We start from the raw sequence: 21,168 nt of genomic DNA on the forward strand, positions 1-21,168 counted from the left end.
GTCTAATTTCAGACTGAATGTATGCCCAACGTACTCAGCTCGTACGAATGGCGTACTCACAATCTAGGGATGGGACTGCACATGGGTACGCGCAATGTACTCAAAGGTACACCCAACGTACTCGGTCAAATGACACTTTTCCATTAAGGGCTTATTCTCTTAAATCCTTTCATCCAATACACAAATATAGTCCCGTAACATCATTCTAAGTCATAAAGTTCCCACCTTTATGACTTTCCATCTCTAGGAAAGGTCCAAAAGCCGAAACCCTAACTTATTAATCCATTAAGACATCATGACACTTGCATGGAAGGAATAGAAGGAACAAGATCACATTTTTATTAATCTTAAAAGCTCCATAATGGATAAAGTTTCCAACTTTATCCATTAGAATGGTCCAAACCACCAAGATCTAGTTTTTAAGCCTTAAAGGGACCAAAAGAGCATCTCTGTTAACTTAATCCATTAAGTGCAAGTCTCCTAGCTTTATATCTGAATTAATATGATGTTTAGATGGATAAAGTTTCCAACTTTATCCATAAAAAAGGTCTCAAACTTTCAAGATCTAAACATTATGCACTAAAGTGACCAAAACCTGATAACACCCAAACTAGATAGGTCTAACAATTACATTATCAAGATTCAAGCTTTATACCTCTAAAAGAAAGATCAAGGTGTGCAAAGTCTAGATCTACAAGTTCCAATGCAACCAACACTTCTTCAATGAGCTCCTTCTTCCCCATGATGCACCAAGAACACTCCAAAGCACTAAAAAACACCTTCTTTTTGCTCACAAGGCTCAAACTAGGGTTAGGGTTTCAAGGGAGGGTGTTGGAGAGGTGGAGACTGAGAATGAAATGGGTTTGGGGAAGTTAAGTAGCTTAAATAGGGCTCTAACCATGAAAATAGGGTTTGGGCACTGATCGCATATGCCCAACATACTCCTAGTATGCCGCGCATACCAGGAATGACCTAGTACGCCCATCGTGCTTCCTGTACGCCCAATGTACTAGACTAAGTCCAAAACCATCCTAACTTCTAACGGTCATAACTTCTTCGTTCTAACTTCGTTTTCGATGATCTTTATATCCATGGAAAGGTATTACGGAGCTCTACAACCCTATCTAATTACTATTGACTTAAAACACATCAGACTAAAATCCTTAATTCATAAAAGAAGTCCGAAACACCACTTTTCCCATTTTACCCTTTGACTCCAAAAAGCACAAACCAAAATCATATATCACATAATTTACATTACCCACATCCAAATGGGTCTAAACCTCTCATTCCCAAAGCCCAAAGCCTTATGATACTTGATCTTTGGGTCATGGCCCCGAATTATAGAACGACTCGAAACATGTTATTATTGTTTATATTTGTTTTTTTCCAGCAAATGAAGATAGAGAAAATGGGAGTTAGGGGAAGGAGAATGGGTGGGTTAGGGTTATATTTGTTTTTTTTTGTGTTTAAATATTAATCAGAAAAATACAAAATCAATAAAAAGAAAAGGGAAAACCAAATAAAGCGGGTAAAAAAGGTCATTTCACACACTTCCAATTATGAAACAGATCAAGATCGCAACAAAATGAAAAGTTTGGGCCGGTAGTGCAAGTCTAAACCTTTTTCGGACCAAAATGACAATTTTCAGCTAATCGCTGCGACCATTGTTGTAGTTTAGTCTAAAAAAATAGCGAACACCATTTAGGGCTTGTTTCTCAAAATAATGAGATGATTATGTGGGTGAGTGTAAAGAAAGCTCTGAATGAACCTGTAACAACCCGAAATTCATATCCCTAAATGTAACCCTACTCGCAACTCGTTCCGATCATCCAATCGCCGTTTCCGATTTCGTTTCCGATTCCAACATTTTATTAAGTCATTAATGTATATTTTATTTTATGACTTAATAAGTGTCTTAATACCCTTAGAACTCATTAACGTCTCATATTAATGATCAGAACATTTCTAGAATCAACCATATCGGGTTACGGCAAATTGGCCGGGTGCGACCAAAAGCCCCGTCTAACGCCGGTATCGGGTAGAATTCTACCGTGTCCCAAACTTGGACACTATTTAAAGTGATCCAAGTCTTCATTTTGAAGCTTTTTCTCCATTCTACAACTTTCACTCCAACCTCTCTCCTCAAACTAGAATTTAAGGTCCAAATCTCAAGTTTAAGGTCTCAAATCTTCAAGGTACCTTCCTATACTCATTTTGCATCATATTGAGCCTTCAAATTCGAGTTTAAACCATGGATTAGGACCGTTACCATGAGTTTACGGCCCTAGAACAGTCCTAGGCCGTAAACTCATATAAATGGGGTTTTTGGAGCAACAAAACCCTTCCAAACCACAATTAGACCTTGAATATGGCTAGATGATTTTATAAAATGGAATTAGAATGCCTCAAACCATGATTTAGAGCCTTATATATGAGTTTACGGCCCAGGATGGTGCTTAGGCTGTAAACCCATATTTAAAGGGGTTTTAAGCCCTTAAACCCTTCCATGGATCAAACAAGACTTAGATACGACTTTTAGAATATTGGTTATGGACCTAGAACACCTTAATCATAAATTTTGAGAGGTTTGTATGAGTTTACGGCCAAGGCATGTGCTTGGGCCGTAAACTCCTCAATAATGGGTGTAAACTCATTTTCAAGGTGTTAGAAAGCCATCCAACACCACCAAAAGCCTTGGAATAAATCATAGAACCAACCAAAAATAGTTTAAGGACCTTAAACATAACAAAACTCTTCATTTGAGAGTTTACGGCCATAGAAGGTGCTCCATAGCCGTAAACTCCTAAAAGCATGTCATTTTGTGTCCAAACATCATTTCAAGGCTTGTAGGAATTTTTAGAATCACATGTGATTAACTTTGGGACCTTAAAAACACATATTCAAGGGAATATGAGAGTTTACGGCCATAGGCTCCATGCTAAGGCCGTAAACTCCCTTAAGTGTTGTTTTTGGTGATTTTAATTCATTCCAAGCTTTAGGTAAAATTATTCCAAGCATTTCCAAGTGATAATAGCCATTTGTGACCCCTTTAAGCTCCATAACCTTGCCAACATGAGTTCACGGCCGTGAACTCATGTGTGAGTGGTGTATAGGCCGTAAACTTCATTAGGGAGTTTACTCTTGGGGAGTAAACTCAAATCCCAAGTCCCTCGCTTCAATTCCCGTCCGTAGATGTCACCCGGGTCACTCCAAACACCCGTTTTGAGGCGTTTTCGTTCGTTGGAGTGTAACTTCATATCTAATTAGAGTTTGTGAATCTAATTAGATATAATTGTATGCCATTTCATTTTACATAGGAACCTCGCGTGTTATCAGGCCTCGATTCAACGTTTAGCATCCGAAACCGACACATTTCCGCGTCCGGTGAGTTCATACCCCTACCCTTTTTCAATGGTTTTTCAATGTTTTCAGGGGGGAATACAAGCAAAAGTACAAGAATATCTTGTACTTAAACTGACGATTTCAGTTAAATGATTTCATATTTGTATATTTTTATGAATTGAAAACTTTTTAACAAACTATTTTTAACTTGCAGAGTTGTTTGTTTTAACCCGATTTTCAATTCTTATTATACACTGTTATAATGTATACTTCACGTTTGATTGTTCACATTTAAACTGATAGAACACATAAACCATTGTAATGTTTGAAATAAAACACTAAGGTTCGAGTGTAAAAGACAGACACCATTAGAAAACATAAAACATCTGTATGTCCTTAACAATACACCTAGGCTCGAGTGTGATAGATAAATACCATCGTAACATACAAATAAATTGTAACGTCCTTAATAATACACCTAGGATCGAGTGTAAAGGATAAGTAATCATTAAATAACTCAGAACAACTGTAATGTCCTTAATAAAACACCTAGGCTCGAGTGTAAAGGACAATCATCATTTAGATAACACCTAGGCTCGAGTGTAATGTCCTTAATAAAACACCTAGGCTCGAGTGTAAAGGACAGTCATCATTTAGATAACACCTAGGCTCGAGTGTAATGTCCTTAATAAAACACCTAGACTCGAGTGTAAAGGTCAGGCATGTAAGAACTTAGTTAGTCGTAGATACTTGTAACAACCCGTTATTTCCGGGCATTATAAATCGAGTCTTGTAACCTCTTTGGAATGTAATAGGAATATCATCGATAAATGCATTATTCAAAAGCTCTGATTGGAGTACACTATGTAATAGATATCGTCTTAAGGTTTCCAAATATATAAAGAACACTAAAATCCGAGTTATGACGAAGAAGTTATGACCATTTTAAGATTTCCGACAAAACCGACAGCACCGATTAAACGGAAAACGCAAAATTTCAATATGATAGAATTTAGCCTTAGGTATCTAAATGAAAGTTATAGATAACATTAAACCGTGAGCGTACACAAAAAGAACGTCCAAATCTGACTTCGTATGAGGAAGTTATGATTTTTCCAAGATCCGAATATAGCAGTAGACAGCTAAAAACTCGAATCGGAGATCGAGCGACTTTTGGCCGGAATGACCTTAACGAGAATCGAAGGTCTCGACAATGGTATTTCAGCGGTAAAAAGTCTGGCAAAAACCGACATCAGATAAAGAAGTTATGAATTTTCAAAGAAATTCCTTAAACACGTTGAGTTATAAAATAAATAATAAAAATAATTTCGGAATTTGCCAACGGAGTCTAAACGAAAGTTGTAGAGCGTAGTCTCACCTACGCGTGGATATAAAGACCATCGAAAACGGAGTTCGTATGAAGAAGATATGAATTTTTGAAGTTTATTAAATAAATTATATATTTATTTAAATCAAAATTTCGGAATTTGCCCGACCCGTCCGACCCGCTGTCCCGTCCGACCCGCCGTCCCATCCGATCCGCGTACCCAGCAACCCGTCCCATCCGAAGCCGAGGCAGTCGAGGCTTCGGTCATGCATGATGTACGCGTACGCGCTGCGTACGGGCGTACGCCCTGCGTTCGGAGGCGGTTCAGCCTTCCTATAAATAGGATGCGAGGGCTTCCGAGAAAAATGCTCATTTCTCTCCTCTCTCTCACAATCTTGCCTCGTTTTCCGTGCCCGTTCAAACCCGAAGCTCTGGTCTTTTTGCTCAAGTCCCGAGGGTCGATTTTACTCCCGAGATTCCCGAGAATCCCGAGGAAAATCCGTTTCCCGAGACGAAACTCTATCCGGTTTTCCATCTCGCTATCTTCAAACTATCAGGTGAGTTCATATCCCTGCAAGCACACTTTAAATGCGTTTTTAAATGCTTTTTATACTCTTTTAGGGGGGGGGGGGAATACAAGTAAACACACGACTAAAATCGTGTGAAACATCGATCTTTTTATATACTTTTCATACTGTTGCTTTAACTGTCTTATGAAGTCATTATCATGCAAAACGCCTCACAACACAACTTTACCCTCTTGGGATACAATATGTTTATAAATAAAAATATGTTTTATTTATACGTTTGCATAAAAATACATCATATCAAGGGTAACATTCTTTACTAAATCATTTTATGCATTCAAAGAACTTATGATTTATGCTTTGTCAAACATTGTGAAAAAGGATAAACTTTGCATACAAACTACTACTTTAATACAGACTTAGTTGAGAATCCATGAGACGTGTACATCTTCAAACACTGCCTTTTTGATAAAAGGTATCGCTACAAGTCCTGTCTATAACCAGAGTCTCCCGTTCGGAGAACGTGTCAAATGTGTATAGATCTATACAGGAAGTCATGATCCCGCACCCTGACTGTTAGCTACAGTCCTTCTTTTGGGGTGACAGTTGTCATAACGCTACGACGCCTGAAGAACGTCGCTACAGGCATATTATGTTTAGTATGGTTATAAAACTCATCGGATATACAATTATTATGGTATTATGCTTTTATGAACGAGTAGCTATTAAAACTATTCTTCATCTAACAAGTGCGAATCTTCGTATAGCTTTACTATGTAAAACTATGACACAACTTACAAGCACGTCGTTTGCTTGCGATTTTCGGTCTTAGAGACTGCCAGTTATGTCAGGAAAATAAGGGTTTTTCCTGTATACAAACCAAACAACTAATAGGAAAATAAGGGATTTTCTCGGTACAATTAGTTGCAACTTATATCACGAACATTCATATGCATTTCATACTTTTATAAGAAAATAAGGGTTTTTCTTGGAAAACACAACAAATCATATCTCAAGTATTAGGGAAAATATGGGATTTTCTAGATCTAATACATTCATTTTCAACACACGAATCATAACTCATTACAATTGAAATACTACATTTTCTGGAAAAGATACAACACTTTCGAATGGCATACATTTTCTCAAAACACCACTTATGAACTCACCAACTTAAATGTTGACACTTTTTCTTTGAAATAACTTGTATTCTCAGGAAACCGCTAGACTAGGTAGCAACTACTTCTGAAGACTAACGCGCTGGCGTTAGTAACATATTTTGGATCACCATTTTGTATTTGATTTCTTTTGCAAACATGTAACATATACAATCATGTAAACTTTTCAAATATATTTATATTATGGTGGTGTGTACTTTCCTTTCTATGAACTGTTATGATACTGAATATGACGTCCTCTGCCCCCGAACGTTTCCGCCGTTCTGGTTTGGGGGTGTGACAGATTGGTATCAGAGCATCGTTTATAGTGAATTAAGTATATCAAAACCATTTTTGGTATACAACTATAAACTCAACTGGGCAAAAACACTCTGAGAAGAGTCATACTTTTGAAATTAAATTTATTTAGTTTTTGTAAAGTAAGCATGCATTCATTTCGTACTAATAACAGTTTCACATCGGACTATCTTAGAAGTATTATAAATAAGTTGTGCAGTGCAGGTACGCCTTGGGACATGTAATCGGAACTGGGAAGGATATAGCCTGATCAACTATATTTGTCTGAGAGCCGACTAACGTGTGCCGAGGGGTGTCTGCAGTGGACAACAAATTTTAAAACTTACCAAACCGTTACTAGAATCAAACACAAGAATTTAAATACTATAGGAGTATTTGCTATCTAAACTAATTTAACTTACATGTTTTGCATGTTTCAACTTTATTCAATTCTTATGACCCTATTTCTCGTACAGTCAAATGGCTGGATTTCACCACCCCAATGACCCCTACTTTCCCAACCAAGGCAACGGAGGATGGATCAAAGATGATCCCGAAGAGGATGAGGAACCCATAGAAGTGGGTGATGACTCCGGTACTGACTCAGAGCCGGAAGTGATCGATCCACCACCCATTCAACCTCCTGTCCATGTGAGGAACTTCCAAGGACCCACTCCCGTCTGGGGGAGTCACCTCCATCATTGGAGCCAACAACAAGGCATACGCCCTCCCTATGGCATGTGTCGGGATTTCTATGATGTCCGCGGTGGAAGCTCGGCTGATCGAGCACTCCCAGTAATGGTAGGTAAGTTAGCCAATCAGTCCTATCAATCCGGAGTTCAAGCAAGCCGACTCCAGGATGTCAACGTGGAAGTGCAGGTTCACACTTCTGACATCCGTAGGCTGGACAAGATACAAGATTATGCTCAACTCCAGTCTGAGGCATTTCAGGCACAGATGATTGCAGCCCTAGCTGAATTAAGGGAGCAACAAGCCGCTTTTGATCGGTGCCTAATGGAATCGAAGCAATCAGATGTGGAGTCAAGCTCCAAGCGCAACCTACGTCGCAAATAGTGCCTGCCAGGATTTCAAATTTTGTTATAAATTAGGACTTCAGATAAGAGTATTCTTTTCTTTAAAACTTTCTGTAATCGGAGACCTTTAGAAAGGTCAAAAAGTTTTGTCTAAACTCGGATGTAACACAACTATATGTTTAATATATATAGGGCATATCTCTTTCTTGTTTTAATCATGTGTAGTCCGTTCAATTCATAAGTGCATCCATTCAAACGTTATTGATGAATCAAGCTCAAAACCCAGTGTTGGTCAAACCAAATTCTTAATCTATTTTAGATAGTTAACTCAATAACATTCAACTCGCAACCACCGAAACTTATAATATCTCATTTTTTTTCTTTTGGCAGCGCAATGCCTCCTCGTAGATCAGCACGTACCAACGCAACCCCACCACCACCTCCACCACTAACTTATGATCCGGCAATGGTCCAGGCCGCTATCACAGCAGCAGTAGCAACAGCTCTCTCTCAAATAAACTCCAATGCAAATGGAGGTACGGGAAGCAGCACGAATCATCCCAATCGTGGCCCCGGCCAGGGTCATGTGAGGGAGTGTACTTACAAGGAGTTCTCCAACTCGAAGCCAAAGACTTTTAATGGCAGTGGCGGAGTCATTGCACTAATGCAATGGTTCGAAAAGACCGAAACGGTCTTCGAGATCTGCTCGTGCCAAGAAACAAGCAAGGTTAAGTTCGCTGCTTGCACCTTCATAGATCGAGCCCTCACTTGGTGGAAAAGCCATGTGAACTCAGTGACGCTCACTGTCGCTAACGCCATGAGCTGGGAAGAACTGAAGGTACTACTACTGGAAGAATACTGCCCGAGGGGTGAAGTGCAAAAGCTTAAGCAGGAGCTCTGGAATTTGAAAATGACTGGGTCTGATCTAGTCGCCTACACAACTAGGTTTAACGATCTCGCCGCTTTGTGCCCTACCATGGTCAACCCAGAATCAAAGAAGGTCGAAAGGTACATTTGGGGGTTGTCACCCAGATTCAAGGGCATGTCCTAGCTTCCAACCCTATCACCTACAACAGCGCTAAACGCCTGGCACAACGACTCATCGACCACAGAGTGAAACAGAGTACCATCACAGCTGCCGCAATTCCACCTAGGGAGGCTCAGGGCCAGAGTAAGCCTTGGAACAAGAGGAGGGGACAAACCCTCTAGGAGAACCCCAAGAAACAACAAGTGATAGCGACCCACACTATTACTGTACCTACCAATTCTGCCCCCACAAGCTCATACAATGGAAAGCTACCAAAATGTAACCAGTGCAACTTCCACCACCACGGTCTCTGCCGTGACCTTCAATGCACCAGGTGCAATAAGAAGGGTCATATAGCCCGCTATTGCAAGGAGCAAACCCAACAATTCGCCCCCACTGGTAATACCGGAGTAAGCCGCGCTTGCTTTGAGTGCGGGAGCACAGGGCACTACCGCAAGGACTGCCCGAAGGCAAACAACAGGAATACCGGCAGAAGAGGCCGAGTTTTCGCAATGGGACAAGATAAAGCCATTGCGGACCCTACTGTTGTTACGGGTACGTTTCTTCTCGATAACTCGTATGCATGCATTTTGTTTGATAGTGGAGCGGAAAGGAGTTTTGTGAGTCACGACTTTAAAAGCATGCTAAAACCAATACCACAATCATTAAGTGAACCGTTCATAGTAGAAATGGCCAACGGGAAAACCGAAGGCACTAAGGAGATATATTTAAACTGCACCCTAACTCTAAACGATAATCTCTTTCAAATCAACCTCATGCCAGTCTCGATTAGGAGTTTCGATGTCATCATTGCATGGATTGGCTGAGTTCACATCGTGCGGACATCCTATGTTACGATAAGGCCGTTCGCCTTAATCTGCCAACCGGCGAAACCTTCCTTGTCTTGGGCGACAAACCTAGTACCACTCTTAGTATCATCTCAAGTATCCAAGCTCAGAAGTACCTACGCAAGGAGTGTCACGCATTTTTAGCGCATGTTGTAGACGTGAAACGCGAAGTCCGGGACATCAAGGATGTGCCCGACGTATGCGATTTTCCCGACGTGTTTCCCGAGGACCTTCCAGGGATACCACCCGTAAGACAAGTCGAATTCAGAATCGATCTAATTCCCGGAGCTACCCCAGTAGCCAAAGCGCCCTATCGATTAGCCCCGGCAGAGATGCAGGAGCTGTCCAGCCAACTGAATGAACTACTTGGAAAAGGATTCATCAGGCCGAGCTTCTCACCTTGGGGAGCACCCGTGTTGTTTGTGAAAAAGAAAGATGGATCGTTCAGGATGTGCATCGACTACCGAGAACTCAACAAACTTACCATCAAGAACCGATACCCCCTACCCCGAATCGACTACTTATTCGATCAACTCCAAGGAGCCAACTACTTTTCCAAGATCGATCTAAGGTCGGGATATCACCAACTGCGAGTCCTAGAGAGTGATGTTCCCAAGACGGCCTTCCGGACGAGGTACAAACATTACGAGTTCGTAGTGATGCCGTTCGGACTAACCAATGCCCCAGCCGTATTCATGGATCTAATGAATCGGGTATGTCGTCCATTCTTGGATAAATTTGTGATAGTATTCATAGACGACATACTCATTTATTCAAGGAATAAAGAAGAACATAGTCAACACCTGAGACAAGTCTTAAAGACGTTACGGACTGAGAGACTTTATGCAAAATTCTCAAAATGTGAGTTTTGGATTAGAAAGGTGGACTTCCTCGGTCACGTGGTCAGCAAAGAAGGAATCCACGTGGACCCCTCGAAAATCAAGGCTATCGAAAACTGGTCTACACCAACTACACCAACAGAAATTCGCCAATTTCTAGGTCTTGCTGGTTATTACCGAAGGTTCATCCAAAATTTCTCCAGCATCGCAAAGCCTCTTACCGCTTTAACCCAGAAAGGTGTGACCTACAACTGGGGAGAAAAGCAAGATGTCGCATTTCAAACCTTGAAACAAGCCCTTTGCAGTGCACCTATCCTTTCTCTTCCGGAAGGGACCGAAGATTTTGTGGTGTATTGCGACGCTTCAAAGCAAGGGCTGGGTTGTGTACTAATGCAGAGGGGAAAGGTGATTGCATATGCCTCACGACAACTGAAAACGCATGAGGTCAATTACACCACTCATGACTTAGAACTTGGAGCAGTGGTCTTCGCTCTTAAAATCTGGAGGCACTACCTTTACGGTACCAAGTGCACAGTCTTTACGGACCACAAGAGCCTCCAACACATCTTCGACCAGAAGGAATTAAACATGAGACAACGACGTTGGTTCGAATTTCTCAACGACTACGAATGTGAGATTCGCTATCATCCAGGAAAGGCAAACGTCGTAGCCGATGCCCTTAGTCGAAAGGAGTACTCAGGCCGGAGAGTGAAGTCATTAGCTATGTCAATCCATTCGCACCTGCCAACGCAAGTCAAGGAAGCTCAAATAGAGGCCTTGAAACCCGAAAACGTGGCAGGTGAGGCCCTTAGGGGAATGGACAAGAATTTAGAAATCAAGAGTGATGGAGCACGCTACCTCATGAACCAGATCTGGACACCCAAGTTTGGTGGATTGAGAGAGGTAGTTATGAGCGAGGCACACAGGACCCCATACTCCGTACACCCAGGGTCAGACAAGATGTATCTAGATCTCAAGCAACTCTACTGGTGGCCAAACATGAAAGCGGAGATCGCTACGTATGTGAGCGAGTGTTTAACTTGCGCCAAAATAAAAATAGAACACCAAAAACCCTCAGGTCTACTCCAACAACCTGAAATACCTGAGTGGAAATGGGAGCAGATTTCCATGGACTTCATAACCAAACTGCCCAAAACTCAGAGTGGCCAAGATACTATTTGGGTAATCGTCGACAGATTAACCAAGTCAGCCCATTTCTTACCGATCAAGGAAACCGATAGGATGGAAAAACTATCAAGAACCTATATCCGGGAGATCGTACGACTTCATGCAGTACCGATGTCCATCATCTCAGATAGAGACAGCAGGTTCACTTCCAGATTTTGGCAATCATTGCAAAAATCCATGGGAACAAGGTTGGACATGAGTACAGCATACCACCCTCAAACTGACGGACAGAGTGAGAGGACGATCCAAACCTTGGAAGACATGTTGTGAGCATGTGTAATCGACTTTGGCAAGGCATGGGATATTCACTTGCCTTTGATCGAGTTCTCTTATAACAATAGTTACCATACTAGTATCAAGACCGCTCCATTCGAAGCCCTTTACGGCCGTAAGTGCAGATCACCCCTGTGCTGGACGGAAGTGGGCGACACACAAATGGCAAAAGGTCTAGTCCCTAATAGCACCCTCACTGGTCCGGAGATCATCATAGAAACTACCGAAAAGATCGTGCAAATACGAGAACGACTGAAGTCCTCAAGGGATAGGCAAAAGAGCTATGCCGACAGGAGACGTAAACCCTTGGAATTCCAGATTGGCGACCGTGTACTACTGAAGGTCTCACCCTGGAAGGGCGTGATACGCTTTGGGAAGCGTGGAAAGCTAAATCCCAGGTACATTGGACCCTTCGAAATCATTTCGAGAGTTGGTCCAGAGGCTTACAAACTCCAACTTCCAATCGAGCTTAACAAAGTGCATCCAGTATTCCACGTATCGAACCTGAAAAAGTGTTTGTCCGACGAAACACTTATAATTCCACTCGATGAAATCGAGTTAAACGAAAATCTTAACTTTGTGGAAGAACCCGTCGAGATCATGGATAGGGAAGTTAAACGGACTAAGCAGAGTCGCATTCCAATAGTAAAAGTTCGATGGAATGCTAAGAGAGGACCCGAATTCACGTGGGAACGGGAAGACCAAATGCTACAGAAGTATCCGCATCTCTTCCTCAGCCCCTAAAACTTTTATCTTGTATTTAATTTCGGGACGAAATTCCCTCTAACGGGGGGATGATGTAACAACCCGTTATTTTCGGGCATTATAAATCGAGTCTTGTAACCTCTTTGGAATGTAATAGGAATATCATCGATAAATGCATTATTCAAAAGCTCTGATTGGAGTACACTATGTAGTAGATATCGTCTTAAGGTTTCCAAATATATAAAGAACACTAAAATCCGAGTTATGACGAAGAAGTTATGACCATTCTAAGATTTCCGACAAAACCGACAGCACCGATTAAACGGAAAACGCAAAGTTTCAATATGATAGCATTTAGCCTTAGGTATCTAAATGAAAGTTATAGATAACATTAAACCGTGAGCGTACACAAAAAGAACGTCCAAATCTGACTTCGTATGAGGAAGTTATGATTTTTCCAAGATCCGAATATAGCAGTAGACAACTAAAAACTCGAATCGGAGATCGAGCGACTTTTGGCCGGAATGACCTAAACGAGAATCGAAGGTCTCGACAATGGTATTTCAGCAGTAAAAAGTCTGGCAAAAACCGACATCAGATAAAGAAGTTATGAATTTTCAAAGAAATTCCTTAAACACGTTGAGTTATAAAATAAATAATAAAAATAATTTCGGAATTTGCCAACGGAGTCTAAACAAAAGTTGTAGAGCGTAGTCTCACCTACGCGTGGATATAAAGACCATCGAAAACGGAGTTCGTATGAAGAAGATATGAATTTTTGAAGTTTATTAAATAAATTATATATTTATTTAAATCAAAATTTCGGAATTTGCCCGACCCGTCCGACCCGCTGTCCCGTCCGACCCGCCGTCCCATCCGACCCGCGTACCCAGCAACCCGTCCCATCTGAAGCCGAGGCAGTCGAGGCTTCGGTCATGCATGACGTACGCGTACGCGCTGCGTACGGGCGTACGCCCCGCGTTCGGAGGCGGTTCAGCCTTCCTATAAATAGGATGCGAGGGCTTCCGAGAAAAATGCTCATTTCTCTCCTCTCTCTCACAATCTTGCCTCGTTTTCCGTGCCCGTTCAAACCCGAAGCTCTGGTCTTTTTGCTCAAGTCCCGAGGGTCGATTTTACTCCCGAGATTCCCGAGAATCCCGAGGAAAATCTGTTTCCCGAGACGAAACTCTATCCGGTTTTCCATCTCGCTATCTTCAAACTATCAGGTGAGTTCATATCCCTGCAAGCACACTTTAAATGCGTTTTTAAATGCTTTTTATACTCTTTTAGGGGGGGGGGGAATACAAGTAAACACACGACTAAAATCGTGTGAAACATCGATCTTTTTATATACTTTTCATACTGTTACTTTAACTGTCTTATGAAGTCATTATCATGCAAAACGCCTCACAACACAACTTTACCCTCTTGGGATACAATATGTTTATAAATAAAAATATGTTTTATTTATACATTTGCATACAAATACATCATATCAAGGGTAACATTCTTTACTAAATCATTTTATGCATTCAAAGAACTTATGATTTATGCTTTGTCAAACATTGTGAAAAAGGATAAACTTTGCATACAAACTACTACTTTAATACAGACTTAGTTGAGAATCCATGAGACGTGTACATCTTCAAACACTGCCTTTTTGATAAAAGGTATCGCTACAAGTCTTGTCTATAACCAGAGTCTCCCGTTCGGAGAACGTGTCAAATGTGTATAGATCTATACGGGAAGTCATGATCCCGCACCCTGACTGTTAGCTACAGTCCGTCTTTTGGGGTGACAGTTTTCATAACGCTACGACGCCTGAAGAACGTCGCTACAGACATATTATGTTTAGTATGGTTATAAAACTCATTGGATATACAATTATTATGGTATTATGCTTTTATGAACGAGTAGCTATTAAAACTATTCTTCATCTAACAAGTGCGAATCTTCGTATAGCTTTACTATGTAAAACTATGATACAACTTACAAGAACGTCGTTTGCTTGCGATTTTCGGTCTTAGAGACTACGAGTTATGTCAGGAAAATAAGGGTTTTTCCTGTATACAAACCAAACAACTAATAGGAAAATTAGGGATTTTCTCGGTACAATTAGTTGCAACTTATATCACGAACATTCATATGCATTTCATACTTTTATAAGAAAATAAGGGTTTTTCTTGGAAAACACAACAAATCATATCTCAAGTATTAGGGAAAATATGGGATTTTCTGGATCTAATACATTCATTTTCAACACACGAATCATAACTCATTACAATTGAAATACTACATTTTTTGGAAAACATACAACACTTTTGAATGGCATACATTTTCTCAAAACACCACTTATGAACTCACCAACTTAAATGTTGACACTTTTTCTTTGAAATAACTTGTATTCTCAGGAAACCGCTAGACCAGGTAGCAACTACTTCTGAAGACTAACGCGCTGGCGTTAGTAACATATTTTGGATCACCATTTTGTATTTGATTTCTTTTGCAAACATGTAACATATACAATCATGTAAACTTTTCAAATATATTTATATTATGGTGGTGTGTACTTTCCTTTCTATGAACTGTTATGATACTGAATATGACGTCCTCTGCCCCCGAACGTTTCCGCCGTTCTGGTTTGGGGGTGTGACAATACTACTTCTCTAGGCGAGAAGTAAAGAGTAATCTTAAAGATTGGAGAGACGTCCTCTTTAACACTTCCTCGGCACGAGATAGTGGAGGACTGCCCCTGTAACCAGAATCTCCGTACGTAGGAGAGCGTGGCTTGAGTGTATAGATCTATACGGGACTGACAATCCCACACCTGGCTGCTAGCTACAGCCGAACCGAAAGGTTCAAGGGTGACAAAAGTCATAAAAAGGATATTGACCACGACTCGAGTCATATCTAGTCTGAGTATGGTTAAGGACTCACAATCTAGATTATTAACGCTTTAGACTCATTTACTAGCTTTATGTACGTAGTAAAGCTAATGTACGTTCAAGGATGACAGGCACACACATACACACATTCAGGAAAACATGGGGTTTTCCTGGGGAGAACACTAAACATAACCAGAATTGGTAATAGCACACCCTCACTCATTCAGGAAAACATGGGGTTTTCCTGGGGGAGAACACTGAACATAACCAGAATTGGTAATAGCACACCCTCACTCATTCAGGAAAACATGGGGTTTTCCTATGGATAATAATGAACATAATCGGAATCAGTATCAGTTAGCTCACACAGAACCAGTAATAGTTCACACTCACACATGTAGGAAAATATAGGATTTTCCTGAGTAACAGTAGTATGTAACTAGAAAAGTATAACAAGTTAAATAACTGAACTACAATTCACAAGAACAATCATGTTTTCTTTGTACATCGTTTACTTTACTTTTCGGATTTGGAAACTAACTTTACATAAGAAAATATGGGATTTTCTTGGATAACCACATTTTCAGAAAACTAAGGGAACTAGTACATTTTCAGAAAACAAAACCGCTTATGAACTCACCAGCTTTATGCTGATTTTCAAACCGCTTGTATTCTTAGGTTCACACTAGACAGGTACCCAAGGATCCTTTTGTGCGAAGACGGAGTTCTTAGAAGACTCGTTTCGTGCTGTTTATATATTCTATGTATCACATGTATAACTTATGCTTTTGAAACAAATGTATAACTTTCATATATGTAATGTAATGGTTGATTTACTTTACTTACTATGTACATTGGATTTGATACTCAATGTGGAGTCAACCCCGGAAATGTTTCCGCCTTCGGTTTTCGGGGTGTGACAGAACCCAATATCCTAGAACCGAATCTGACACACAAAATAACATCAATATTACAACCAAATGAAACTGTATGTACCACACAATTTACATTTCCATAAGCATAAAGCTTACATCCAAGCCAATGTGTGCAACCATTTAAAAAAAAAAGGTGATTGATTTATTCTAATGAATTTGCGTATTTTGAAAGCAAATCTAGCATTGACATTCATATTAATCTAATTTAATTCAACACATAGAAAGCTATATGTGTATCTAATCAATTAAAACAACTTTTTTTTTTTATTATTAGTAGGGAAAATTACAAGAAAGTCACTATATTATCACAAAGTTTTAATTTTTAACACCGAGTTTTTTTCTCAATTATGTCATTATATTTATAATTTTGTTGCAATATCAACCAAATGACCGATTATCCATTTTCTCTTGATAACCACATTTCAAGAATTACAATAAAGTCACTATATTACCATAAAATTTTGATTTACATATTTGCTGAAGAAAATATTTTGAATAGATTATATAATTACCAAAAGATAGCTGTTGATGGGTCCTAAATTGGGCCCAAAAGTGCAGATTAGTAAATGGTTTTGTGTTTTGGTTCCTTATTTTAAATCAGACACAAATGTTGTAATAGAGTGATTGTTGCAATAATAAAACCTATGAAATTTGGAAGAAGTGCCATGTTGTTGATAGATATTAGGATTGGTTTGAAAAACTTTAAAACCTATACAATTGTTTTTAGTTTATAGTTATAAAATTCAAAACCAAAAAACCTAAGATAATAATTGATGGTGCCTACAATTTGGGATGCCTAACTTCCTTTTCACTTCCCATCTTTCTGTCCCACATCGGTAGTGAAAACAAATGTCAGATGTTTATCCCTTTATAAATAGAGACGTGCACCCTTTTCTTTTCCTACATGACCCTCTCATAAACACTTGAAGTTACTCAACTTCAACGTAGGTAACATCAAGTTCTGTGCATGATGTGACTAATATAGTTTCTTTTGAAGGATATGTCTATTTTTATTGATGTTGAAAGGAAAAAGACATTATATTAACCATCATGGTGCATGTAAATATGATGTTACTCTAAAATTATACGAGTTAATGACCTAGAAAGGTAACAGACTTTTGTCTTTGTCCAGATTTAGGTAACCATGTTTTTTTCGTTCACATTTGACCATTGAACTCGTTTGACCCGGTCAAAATAGGGTTAAATGACTGGTAATTATGGTAATATTACCCTATTATGAAGAGGTCAAACAAGTTTATTTGTCAAATGTGTACGAAAAAACATGGTTACCTAAATATGGACAAAAACCAAAGTTTCTTACCCGTTTTGGTAATACTAGAAAAGAACCGTCTTAAGGACTGTGTGCCCTTGGATCAGGCTCCGACAGTTAATGAATAATTAGGTTAGGCTTGGTCTAACCCAGTTTAGTCCCAACTAGTCATGGGCTAAGCTGTGTTGCGTCTTTAAAACACATACAACCTAGCCCTTTAAGCGTATACAACCTAACCCCTAACTACCTGGGCCTAAACTGGGTTGGCCCAAGACTTAACCATCTCCTCATACACAAGACCGGACAACCCAATTTCATTTTCCATCAATGGATCTTATGACTACTTGCACTTAACATAAAGGACCCAATATTACCAAAATAGGTAATGAACTTTGGTTTTTGTCCATATTTAAGTAACCATGTTTTTTTGTACACATTTGGCCAGTAAACTTGTTTGACCTGTTCATAATAGGGTAATGTTACCGCTAATTATTGGTCAGATTATCTTATTTTGAACAGGTCAAACAAGTTCAATAGTCAAATGTGAACGAAAAAAAACATGGTTACCTAAATATGGACAAAGACCAAAGTTCGTTACCTTTTTAGGTCATTAACCCAAAGTTATACATTCCAAAAAAGTTGAACCTTAATATATATAATACCACATTCCCAATTGCCCATATTTCAGTTCAACAACTATTGTAAAACGAACATATCCACTGAAATATAATATGCAATATTATACTTCTGAAGATTATATGCAACAATATGAAAATATGCTACGGTTTTTTCCCAATCGAAAGTGTCACCATCCAACACCCTCAACATGAATCAATATATGAAAAGAAAGATGTTAAGAGATGTCCAAGATCACAAACAAAACTGAAAAGAAAGATGTAAAGATATGCCCATGAACACAATAAAACTGAAAAATTACTTTCGATCTATATGATAGACAACATATTTTAAGGTGAAAAAAAACAAGAATTACAACCAAATATTAAGCCTATGTATACACACAGACAAGAATTGTGTTATGAAGTCAGAAAATTACTTTCAATCTATATGAAAGACAACAAATGTTAAGGGATACATTGCAAATGAAGACGCCATTCATCAATAAATGCCATCTTATCCTGATGAATGTTTGGTAATTCATACATTTCAAGTCTTTTTATTATCTCAGTAGTCCTACCAAGAAGCTTTGCTGCAGCCTCAACACTAGCTTCTCGTTTTTCTATTGCAGTTTCATGGCATTTTATTGTTATGACTCGTGGTATGTTGGTGAAGCAAGCAACCAATATGTCTGCAATCATGTGAGATAATAGTGTAAACAACCATTCTTCATTGATCTCTAAGATGTTACTTTGGTTGGTAAGAATGATTGTTTGTGTAATTCGATACATTGAATTAGCAACAATCAACTTCCATGGAAGGTATTCCACCGGTTCTCCTCTATTTGTGCTTTTGCTAACTTCTATCACAATTTCTTCTGCTTTGTTAGCAAACCATTCAAGGATCTCTCTTGATGTTTTTCCTTCATAAGCTCTTTTTTCCAAAGTGTTCTCTAACCACTTGTACTTGTCTTCAACCTCATCCCACAATGTCATAGTTGCCTTTTGAATGTTTACATATTGACGTGCATTGTTCAAGCTTTCCTCAACAATATGGGTGTAAAAAAGACCTTCACCAACACATTTGAACAAGTTATTAGTTGCATCCTTACCAATATGCGGGAGAGCAATGGCGATGCACGTTAAGGTGACAATTGGTAAGCTCCAACTGTTAGGAAATTCAATAGAAAGTAGTGGTTGAACTTGACAAATGTCAAAATTCTCTACTCCCTTGAATCCAATAGAACTTTCAACAAACTTTAAGAGATTGTCGTCTTGTTCCTTCTCGGCCTTTTGCATCACGCGATTCATGGAGTTTGAAATTCGTTTAAGTGTTCTTTCAGCAAACTCCATAATGTCTTCAAGTAACAAAACATAATTGCTAAGGTCTTCATCTATATCGTGAGTGCTTGAGGGTGGATTAAGCATCATTTCTTTTATTGACTTGAAATAATATGAACAATACATGAAAATGAGTAGAACCACTGTGGGGATGAGCCCTATAATTTTGCATGTTACCACAATCACCTTCTGCAATCCAATCCAAGCACTTAGAATAGGTTTTTTCAAATTACGTATAAGATTTCTTGATCTATGGCCATTTGATAGAAAAGTTATATGACTTTCTTTCCATTCATACAACTGTTGAGTCCAATACTTCTCTACTTTAAATACCTCCAAATGGTTCCTATTCCACCTTGTAAAAGATTTAAAGCTCACAACCGTAAAACATCTAAACATTGGGGAGATGACACCCACTCCAACTCCAATGGACTGTGTGATAACAATGGCAACCATTGACCACTTGTAATCTGATTGGAATCTTATCCGAAATGGAAATTTTAAAATTGACACCAGAAGCGATATGTATATGGCTAGACCAGTTAAACAAATTACGCAGGAAGCACGTGATAACGGGTTACAAGCTATCACAAATTGAGGGCTACCAGTTTCTGCCATGATCCAGTATCTTTTCACATGCTGTTGCAGCTTCTGAATATCAAATGTATCTTGGGGACAATGATCATATAAAGTTGTTTTGCTAATTGCTTGATACTTGAGTTCTAGAATTTGCTTAGAGATTGGAAGTGTTATAGCAGAAGAGATCAAAATTATTAGTAAGAAGAGTAAAAAAGCAACATAGATGTATCCTACATCCATGAAGTGAGGCTCTATGAACGTCCACTTATTGATAGCAAGACTAAAACCTTCTCTCTCAATAACTCCAGTATTAATCTCCATAAACATATTCACAATTATGGTGATAATGAGAATAGCAAAACCTACGACATTTGCAATAAGTGACTTGTTGTCCATGGACGCCAAAGAAGGCATTAAGTTAGCCATCATCATACACATAAAGACTAAGCTTCCTTGCTTAGCTGCTTGGTCCACCCACCCAGGCATTGGACTACTCAAATCCACAGGGAGTTTCATTGCAACGGCTATCACTGTGATAGAAACAGCATTTAGAGAGAAATACTTACTTGGAAACCAAAATTTTCTTCTTTGAAAACCATTGAACAGATCAGCTACCATGGCAAGAATGCAAAATAATGATGCTATTGAGATGTAGATCCCAATCCACGACAAAGGCCCACTGTACTTCCCTTCGACTTCCGAAACAAAAATTTGGTCACAAAAATCCCACAAGGATTCAATATTTTCATTGGTGAGGTTTACTGATAGTCCCCAAGAAGACCGGTTAAAATAAATTGGTATTACAATATCGTAACAATGATCAGATGAATGATTTTCTGAACCCATGTTCAAATTATTTAGCGATGTAATTGTAGAAAATAAGTGTCACTTTTATAACAGTTTGATGTTAACTTTTTCTTTTCAGAAAATCCCAGGAAGTCGCAGATGATGACATTATTAGATTTTGACTTGGTCCA

At 39.2% G+C, this 21,168-nt stretch overlaps 1 protein-coding gene across 1 annotated transcript; it reads right to left on the minus strand.

Annotated features, from left to right (window-relative positions):
* Positions 1–18,574: 18,574 nt before the first annotated feature.
* On the minus strand, positions 18,575–20,931 carry LOC111893527 (uncharacterized). The gene is made up of 2 exons (XM_042902410.1): positions 20,807–20,931; positions 18,575–20,721 (listed from the first exon to the last, which is right to left on the minus strand). The coding sequence occupies exon 2, from the start codon at positions 20,705–20,707 to the stop codon at positions 18,740–18,742; it is 1,968 nt and encodes a 655-aa protein (XP_042758344.1). The 5' UTR covers positions 20,708–20,721; positions 20,807–20,931; the 3' UTR covers positions 18,575–18,739.
* Positions 20,932–21,168: the final 237 nt, after the last annotated feature.

This window comes from Lactuca sativa, chromosome 1 (assembly GCF_002870075.4).
Source record: "Lactuca sativa cultivar Salinas chromosome 1, Lsat_Salinas_v11, whole genome shotgun sequence".
Taxonomy (NCBI): Eukaryota; Viridiplantae; Streptophyta; class Magnoliopsida; order Asterales; family Asteraceae; genus Lactuca; species Lactuca sativa.